The sequence below is a fragment of the Hevea brasiliensis genome, chromosome 3, assembly GCF_030052815.1.
Source record: "Hevea brasiliensis isolate MT/VB/25A 57/8 chromosome 3, ASM3005281v1, whole genome shotgun sequence".
Classification (NCBI taxonomy): Eukaryota; Viridiplantae; Streptophyta; class Magnoliopsida; order Malpighiales; family Euphorbiaceae; genus Hevea; species Hevea brasiliensis.
The window spans coordinates 18,807,696-18,817,485 of record NC_079495.1 but is presented as its reverse complement, the minus strand read 5'-3'; the positions used below and the strand labels follow the sequence as shown (position 1 = coordinate 18,817,485).

Genomic DNA, 9,790 nt, shown 5'->3' with positions numbered 1-9,790 from the left:
CTGTCCAAATGAATGGAACATTCTTCTTGGTCAACTTAGTTAGGGGAGCCACTATCCTGGAGAAATCTTGTACGAAACGCCTATAGTAGCCAGCTAAACCCAGAAAACTTCGCACCTCAGTGACTGTTGTAGGCCTAAGCCAATCAGTTACAGCTTCAATTTTCTTGGGATCCACTTGAATGCCGTCACTAGAAACCATGTGTTCCAAGAATGAGATGCTTTCTAGCCAAAATTCACATTTTGAAAATTTGGCATATAGCTGGTGCTCCCTCAACGTCTGCAACACCATTCTCAAGTGCCACACGTGTTCTTCCTCGGTCTGAGAGTATACCAAAATGTCATCTATGAATACGATGACAAAACGGTCCAAAAATGGCTTGAACACCCGGTTCATCAAGTCCATGAAGGCTGCTGGTGCATTAGTGAGTCCAAAAGACATCACCAAGAACTCATAATGACCATATCTTGTCCTGAATGCCGTTTTGGACACGTCCTCATTCCTGATTCTCAACTGGTGGTAGCCTGATCGTAGGTCTATCTTGGAAAAGAATCTAGCCCCTTGGAGCTGATCAAACAGATCATCGATCCGAGGAAGTGGATACTTGTTCTTCACAGTCACCTTGTTCAGCTGTTTATAGTCAATGCACAACCTCAATGACCCATCCTTCTTTCTAACAAATAGAACAGGAGCACGCCAGGGTGAAGTGCTCGGACGTATGAAACCCTTGTCCAAAAGCTCCTGTAGTTGCTCCTTTAACTCTTTCAATTCTGCTGGGGCCATCCTGTAAGGTGGCATTGATATGGGGTTTGTACCCGGCACAACATCAATGAAAAACTCTATTTCCCTTCCTGGTGGCAACCCTGGAAGCTCCTCTGGGAAGACATCCATAAATTCTCTGACAACAGGAACATTTTCCATGCTGACACCTTCTACAGATGTATCTCTCACCAATGCCAAATACCCTTGGCATCCACGCCTCAACATTTTTCTAGCACTAATTGCTGACACCAAATTATATGGAGCCACGCTCCTGTCACCGTCAAAGCTAAACTCTTCCACACCAGGTATGTGGAAATACACCTTTTTGTTCCTGCAGTCTAAAGTGGCATAGTGAGTTGCCAACCAATCCATCCCCAAGATTACATCGAAATCCATTACTGGTAGAGGAACCAAGTCTGCTGGGAGGATCTTTCCATCCACTACTACTGGGCTACCCGGAAAAACCATATCTACATATATGTTGTCACTAAGTGGGGTAGCTACCGACAAAGGACATTCTAAGGTTGTAGGGTTTCTACCCAACCTCATGGCAAACACAGGGGAGACAAATGAGTGCTTAGCACCCTGATCTATTAAAACACGAGCTTCATAGGAACAGATCAGAAGAATACCTGCCACAACTGCATTTGAAGCCTGAGCATCCTGGTGGGTCAGGGTGAAAACCCGAGCTTGACCCCCCGAGTGGCGTAACCACATCGACTTCTACCTCCTGATCTGCCTCCAAATCCACGTCCCCCTTGTCCTCGGCCCTGTTGGCCACTGAACTGACTGCCTGCCATGCTGGAAGCACTAGGATACAACTGTCGAGGAACATTTGCAACAGAACCTTGTGACCCCATCTGTGGCTCGCTGAACACGGGGCATTCCCTAGCAAAGTGACCCGGTTGGCCACACCTGAAACATACTCCTGAACCCATCAAACAAGGTCTTGAATGTCCTCTTCCACACTGTGCACAAGGTGCCAAGGAGGATCCTGAACTAGACCCAGAACTGCTGTACCCCGAACTGTGACCACTGCTGGATCCGTACCCTGGTCTGAACCCTCGAGGTTTATGTCTAAAACCACTCTTCTTGTTCCTACTTTTTCCTCTGTAATTACTCTGGCCACCACTATCCGGAGTACCCATTTGGGGAACACCGGTAGAACCCTCTGCTCTGTTTTTCTTTGCTCTTCCGCTGTCATCCACAGCATAGCTAATTATGTAACACTCTCATTTAGTTTAATTATGTAACACATATACATAATTAATTTAGTTTAATTATGTAACACTCTCATTTTAGGTAGTCCGTACATTCCACTGTTCCGATGACTAATGTCTATCCGGATAACCAGCCAGAATGTGTGGAACTATATTTAAACTAGAATGAAAAGTCATAAATAGTTTAAATAATGACAAGAAAAATTAAGAAACAAATTTAAGTATCATATTATCTTCTTAAATATCTTTTATATTACACGTATTTGCATATAATTAATGTATATAATATTATTTAAATAATCTCATATTATTACACTTGAAAACATTATTTCATTACTTATTAACTCTCAAAATAAAATATATTAATTGATAGTATCATATTTAAAATGAATTGATTTCAATTTTTTAAATGAAAGCATATATTTTCTATTTTATTTTATTTTTTTATAATATTTTTTATAATTATTTGGGACATCAACATAAATTTATATTAATAATTATTTTATTAACATTTTATATATCTTTAATTCATTTTGTACATATGTCTTTTTAATAATTTGTATAACATTAAATAGTTAATATTAATTTTAAATATGAATATATTAATAAATAGTTAATATTAAAAATTAAAAATTAATAAGCTTAGGTGCGAAGCATTTAGCCAGTTTGTATATATATCAAAATTGCGACAGTTTTCAATTTTTTAGAACTCAAAATTTTTAAGGTGTTTATTCTTCGCTTTTTTTGGGAATTAGAGATGCCCTCATGCGTCAGGAGTGCACATGAGGCATCCCATCAGCCTTTTCCATGAGGTTTTTCCTGCAAAAGAAAATTGTGACAGTGTTTTGAAATTTTTTTAAAAATAAAAAATAATTTTTAAATTATTAAATTATAAAATTTATATTTAAATTTAGTTATTAAAAAAATATTTATTTACAATAATAAAAAAAACTAATTATATTATTATAAAATAAATAAATAACAAATATTAAAAAAATTTAAAAATTAAATAAGTTTTAAAATATGTTTCGTAATAATTTATTTCTCAATTATGAAAGATATTTTTTTATTTTTTGAATTAAAAGATATTTTTTATTATTTAAATGTTTTCTTTGTCTTACATATATAAAAAAAAACTGAAATTTCTTTAAAAGAAAAAAAGGAAAATGAAAGAACCAAACAGATCGGTGATTTTTTTTTTTTTTAATTTATTGGCCAATCAACTCTCCATCGCATGCTTTAGCCAGCTCATAGAATAGGAAAATGGACAAATTTTCTTTTTGAACGCAAATCTTATTTTAGTGATTATATATATATGCTGCCAGCTCGACCGTAACTAACTTAAAAAATTCTATACATGTGCTGCCAGCTCAGCCGATCTGAAACAACTTCCCTGCCAGTTGTACATATGTCTTTTTAATAATTTGTATAACATTAAATAGTTAATATTAATTTTAAATATGAATATATTAATAAATTTGGTACTAAAAATTTAAAATTAATAAACTTACGTGCGAAGCATTTAACTAGTTTGTACATATTTTAAAATTGCGACAGTTTTTTGAATTTTTTTTAAGAAAAATAAAAAAATTAGAGTTTTATGTCTTATATTTTAATCTTTCAAATTAAAAATTGAAAAATTTATTTTTTAATTTTTTAAAATTTAAATAAAATTTTAAAATAATTTTAAATTATTTTCTACATTTTTCTTTTATAATAAAAATTTCATTTTTCAACAGTTTTTCAAATAAAAGATAATGAATTTTTAAATTAAAATTAAATTATAATTTTATATTTAAATTTAATTATTAAAAAATATTTATTTACAATAATAAAAGAGTAATTATATTATGATAAAATAAATAAATAACTAAAATTAAAAATTTTAAAATTAACAATAATTTATTTTTTAATTATGAAAGAGATGAATTTTTTTAACTAAAAAAATTATTTTTTTATTATTTACGGGTTTCCTTTCTTTTGTACATAAAAAAAAAATGAAATTTTCTTTAAAAAATGGAAAATGAAAGAACCAAACGGATCGGTGACTTTTTTTTTTTTTTAATTTATTGGCCAATCAACTCTCCATCACATGCTTTCGCCAATTGACTTTCTGTCTCCCTCTTCGATTTTTGGTGTGGACTGTTTACGTTTAAAACTTGATGCAGGCGACATGACTTGTTATATAATATAAGATCTTTTGCTCATTCGGAGTTCATTACCCAAAACCAAACTCAAACCTTTAAACAGATCTTTTGCTCCTCCATACGATGGCTTTAGAATCATTTGCTTTCAATGTTGCCCAGAAAGTCCTTGAAAAGCTAGCTTCCAAAGCCTACCAAGAAATTTCAATTGCGTGCGGTGTTCAAGGGGAACTGAAAAAGCTTGAGGATGTCTTGATGACTGTTAAAGCTGTGCTGTTGGATGCCGAGGAGAAACAAGTGACCAATAATGATGTGCGAGTGTGGCTGATTAAGCTTAAAGATGTTCTTTATGATGCTGAAGATGTACTCGATGAATTTGAATGTGAGACTCAGAGAAAGCAATCGCTTAAATTATATGGAAGCACCACCAAAAAGGTACCAAAAAAAATTAATTTCATTTACATATTTATAAATTATTAGACTTTGTAGTACATGTATTAAATTAAAAAAATTAAACTTAAGTAATATATATATATTTCATTAGAAAAATAAATATAAACATAGATAGTTATGTTCATGAAAATTTTATTTATAATTATATAAAAACAATATAACAATTTACAAAAAAATTCTCACGATTGTTGAATAAATTATAGAAAAGTAAAGTAATTATACATAAAAGCAAATTATCAAGTGCAGCAATTAGTGAAGGAGATTAAATATTTTAGTAAACATACGGCCAAGAATTATTATTGGATTTAGATTTTTATATTATATTAATAATACATTAGTGAAACCTCACGACCTTATAATACTTATCAGTTATAGGGCAACGTAAATAAAATTAGAGACATAATATATATATATATATATATATATATATATATATATATATATATATATATATATATATATTAGTAATTGAATATGAATTTTTGTTGATTTATTAATATATTAGGTGTTATGAATTCATATTAATAAAGGAAGAGTTAATATAACCAATAAAATAATACAAAAATTAATCAAATAATGTACTCGTTATAATTGATATTTTTTTGCTATTTAAGAGATCATTTATGGCTTAAATTTTGGCATTTTTTTATTAGGAGTTAAGCTCAATTTAATTTATAGATTCAGAGTTTGTAATAATTGCATACAATAATAAAAATATATCTTTAAGGTTTTCTTTTATTTTATTATTTATAATTTTTTTTATTAATTATTATATACAAAATCATATATATTTTTTTAAAATAATATAAGTTTTTGTCCATGAGGTTGTCCTTTTACTTATACTTTTATATATATTGTAGCTCGATAAATTTTATTTTATATGCATATTTATTTGTTCATTTTTTTTTCTTAATTTATATGTACCATATTTAATTTCAGGTGGGTCGCTTTTTTTCATCCTCTAATCCACTTGCTTTCTCTTTTAAAATGGGTCATAAAATAAAACAAATAAGAGAGCAATTAGATGAAATTGCATCTCATAAGGCTAAGTTTCATCTTAATGAACGAGATGAAGGTAGGCGTTCCATGCCTAAGGAAAGAGCGATGACCCACTCCTTTGTAAATGTGTCTGATATTATTGGAAGAAATAAGGATAAAGAAAATATCATCAGACTTTTACAAAAGCCTAATGATGGTGGAAAAATCGATGTTATTCCTATTGTTGGAATTGGTGGTTTGGGGAAGACTGCACTCTCTAAATTAGTTTATAATGATGAACGAGTGCAAAATCATTTTCAACTTAAGATGTGGGTATGCGTATCAGAAGATTTTGACATAAAAAATTTGATTGAGAAAATTATTAAATGTGCCACCAGTGATGGAGAGAACAGAAGCAATTTGGAAGTGGAACAATTGCAAAAAATCTTGCGAGAAAAAATTGGTGATAAAAAATACTTTCTCATTTTAGATGATGTGTGGAATGAAGATTCTATGAGGTGGGATCCATTACAAGAGCTTTTGTTTACAGGTGCTAATGGAAGCAAAATTTTAGTAACTACGCGTAGTAAGAAAGTAGCCTCCATTATGAGCACCATTTCAGAACCATATGAGTTATCAGGTCTTCCGCATGATAAGTGTGTGGCTTTGTTTACTAAATGTGCATTTAAAGAAGGTGCAGAGAAGCACTATCCAAACTTGTTAAAAATTGGGGATGAAATTGTGAAAAAATGCAAAGGGGCTCCATTAGCAGTGAAGACTTTAGCATCACTTCTTTTAACAAATAAAGATGAAAGTTATTGGAAATTTATAAGAGATAGCGAGTTGTGGAAAATAGAGCAAAAAGAAAATGATAAAATTTTACCTGCTTTAAGATTAAGTTATGAACAATTGCCTGCTTATTTGAAAAAGTGCTTTGCTTATTGCTCCTTTTATCCAAAGGATCATGAATACGCAAGTTTTATATTAATTCAATTTTGGATGGCACATGGACTTCTTGAATCAACAAATGAAAATGAAGATTTAGAAGATATTGGATTGCGATATTTTCAGGAGTTGGGGTCTAGATCTTTTTTTCAAGATTTTGAGGTCTATGATTGGCTTATTATGTGTAAAATGCATGATTTATTACATGATCTAGCATTATCATTGACGCAAAATGAATTTTCAACAATAATCTCAACCACCACACACATCTCAAAGAGTGTCCGCCATCTGTTATTTCCCGACTTCACTTCACTTCCCCATGGTGTTTCCACTCTCTTACAAGATTTAGAGCATGTGCGCACTGCCCTATTTATGAGAACTGAGGAAATCAGTCAATCAGCCTTGGATTTATGTTTGTCAAGATTAAAATATTTGCGGATGTTGGAATTGTCACAATACAAATTAGATGTATCGCTGGAAAGGATTGGGTCTTTAAAGCATTTGAGGCTTTTATTTTTACCTGAAATTAAAAAGGTCCCCAATTCTATTTGCAAGTTACAGAATTTACAATCTTTGTTACTTGCTACTGAGGAGTTACCCAATGATATAAGGTACTTGATCAGCCTTAGATTTCTAAGTTTTTCCACAAAGCAGAAGTGTTTGGCAAAGAATGGACTAGGCTGCTTGACTTCTCTTAGGCTTTTGTGCATTAGTGGCTGTGAAAATTTAGAATACTTGTGTGAAGATATGCAAGGCCTCAAACATCTTCGAACACTTACTATTTTTAGATGTGAAAGCCTAATCTCTTTGCCTCAAAGTATGAAATACCTCACTGCATTGGAGACTCTTCATATCGAGGATTGTGAAAACCTCAAATTGACGATGGAGGAAGGGAAAGCCGATCATGACTTGGCTCGATTCAGCCTTCAAAGGCTGATACTCATAAGTTCACCAGAATTGGTAGAGTTTCCAGAATGGCTTCTTCGAGGATCCACCAACACTCTGCAACTCTTAAAACTAAGATGGTGTGATAACCTCAAAGAATTGCCTAGGTGCCTACAGAATATAGTATCTCTTCAAAAACTTGTGATTGAAGATTGTGGTGAATTGAGCGAAAGATGTGAACGTGGAAAAGGTGAAGATTGGTCCAAGATTGCTCATATCCCTAAAATTGTTCTTGACGGTTCTGAAATCAATTCAACAGATGATTCTTCAACAAGCGAAGATTAAGTACGTATAAATTTCATCTAATATTGTTCATATTGTTAGTTTTGAATTTAAACTGTAATTTTCCTTTTTTTTTTCTTTTTAATTTATTGGGGTTTGCATGTTCAGGAATTTAGCATTTTAGATTGAAATTACTTTTCCTTTATGATATAATAAATTATATAAATGGTTGAGCTACATGATAACCTTCTTCTGCTCATTTGGTTTTCATCTTTTGTGGCAGATATCATGGCAACTCTGCTGAAAATGCCAACTGCTAAATGTAATAATGTTTGTATTTGATGTTGTGCTGGTGCTGTGTTGTAAATTGCCAATACATGTGTTTTATATTGTAAATAATGCTTATGAAACTTGTTAATCAAATATTTGTATCTCTAAACTGTTGTTTCTTTTACTTTTATATTGTAACTATAAAAACTATTTATATTTGTGATAGTGCTTCATCTTTGTTTATGATCAAGTCGTAAGAAATTTTGCTCATGATGGAAAGATAGTTATTTTCTCTGCTCACCAAACCAATTTCGATGTCTTTGATATGCTTGATGACCTCTTCCTCCTTTCTGGCAGAGAAGTTGTTTATTTGGAGAAGCAAAGATGGCTACAAAGGTGAGCTAAGTTCAAATTTGAATTATATTTGATCAATAAAAGAAAAAGGTATAGTATCATGTTTGTTAGGAAGTAAATGAATGAAATATGATATCGAAAAATGATTTTCCAGTCCATATGCATACTGTCTTATATCACAATTGTTCGCTGAAGCTGCATTTCCTTGTCCAAGAAAAAAGAAATCCTCTTGATCATTTCCTCTGATACATTACTTCATTCGAATGGTAGCTGCTTTAAAGTAAACGCAAAGACAATTTGTACGTTTAATTTAACAGTTTGTGCTATGTGTTTCCACTAATACTATAGTTAATTTGTTTGGAACATTTTGTCTTCAGGGATTCCTGAGTCAACATGACTACATCAAAGATCAAGATAATGCTTGTCAAGAAATAACGTGTTTCTACTTATTCAACAAAAACAAGGAAAAGATTACAAGAATCACGCGTATTGTGTGTAGTTTCTACTCAGTAATTTGATTCTAGTCAGCAATTTACTTTTCATTGGTTTCTTCAATCGATCTTGACATTAAAAATTAACATTAATTAGAAAAAAGAAGAAAAAGCAAAGGTTCTCCACCTTGGCACAATGGTAAGTTTGCTCTTATGTCAATAGTATGCATAGGTGCTGGGCTTTCTTTGGGAGAGGAAGATGTGCTGGGTTTCTATGTGGCTTCGTCGCTTGGAGGCTTGCCTTTTGCCATGGAAGAAAACAAAGGTAAGAAATAATACCTACAAGGCCTCTGTTCTTGGAAAGTTTGGACTTGGATTCTAAGATAGTGGTGTATTTTTATTTATTTATTTATTTATTTTCTGTTTTATGTCCCTTTGCAGAGAGGAAGACTTTAGCCTATGGGTCTTTTCATAGACTCTCAGTTTGGAAGTCCTCATCCACTTTCCCTTTGGTCTGCTGCACCTGATTGTGTGAAACGGAACATCGATGGCTCTTCATGAGGGAAACCTGGTCCCTGTTCCATTGGGGGTGTTCCTTCGTGATCACAGAGGTTTATACATGTGTGTCTTTTCTAAGTGAGGCAAATTCGGCTGCCGATTGTTTAGCTAGCCAAGGTGACTCTCACTTGTCTTCACAGCTTTCTTTTAGAATTGCCTGGATTTTGCTGTGCCTTTGTTGATCTGATATGACTTTAGTCTGTTTCGGTTCTTCTTGGGGTGAAGAGGTTGCTGCTTTAGGTCGGGTCTTGTGGGGAATGCCTGTTGGCATGGGCTAGGTTGCAGCTTTCCTCATCTTCTGTATCTGTCTTTTTCTTTAATGAAATTTCTTGCTCATAAAAAAATAAAGAAAATCTAGTCCTTTGATGGCTATAGTAAATGTTGTTGGTGTTGGTGCAAGTCAATTATCAATTAATTTGGTTTTTTCTGTGTGCCTGTTTCATTGAGCTATTGAGGTGCTGGTGTATGTCAATTACCAATTTAATATGTTTAGTGGCTGCTATCACTAAC

General features: G+C 32.5%; 2 protein-coding genes across 2 annotated transcripts in view; both read left to right on the top strand.

Annotated features, from left to right (window-relative positions):
- Positions 1–9,790, top strand: part of LOC110642383 (putative disease resistance protein RGA1) — a 92,437-nt gene that overhangs the window by 76,433 nt on the left and 6,214 nt on the right. The window lies entirely within an intron of this gene.
- LOC110636126 (putative disease resistance protein RGA3) lies at positions 4,182–8,782 on the top strand. Its single transcript, XM_058143904.1, has 3 exons — positions 4,182–4,559; positions 5,517–7,730; positions 7,951–8,782. Exons 1-2 carry the CDS (start codon positions 4,251–4,253, stop codon positions 7,728–7,730), a joined length of 2,523 nt encoding a protein of 840 aa, XP_057999887.1. The 5' UTR covers positions 4,182–4,250; the 3' UTR covers positions 7,951–8,782.

Excerpts from the sequence above, each read along its gene's own strand:
- LOC110636126 (XM_058143904.1), top strand. The coding sequence starts at position 4,251 with ATGGCTTTAGAATCATTTGCTTTCAATGTTGCCCAGAAAGTCCTTGAA. Across the intron at positions 4,560-5,516 it reads ATGGAAGCACCACCAAAAAG|GTGGGTCGCTTTTTTTCATC; the intron begins GTACCAAAAAAA and ends ATTTAATTTCAG.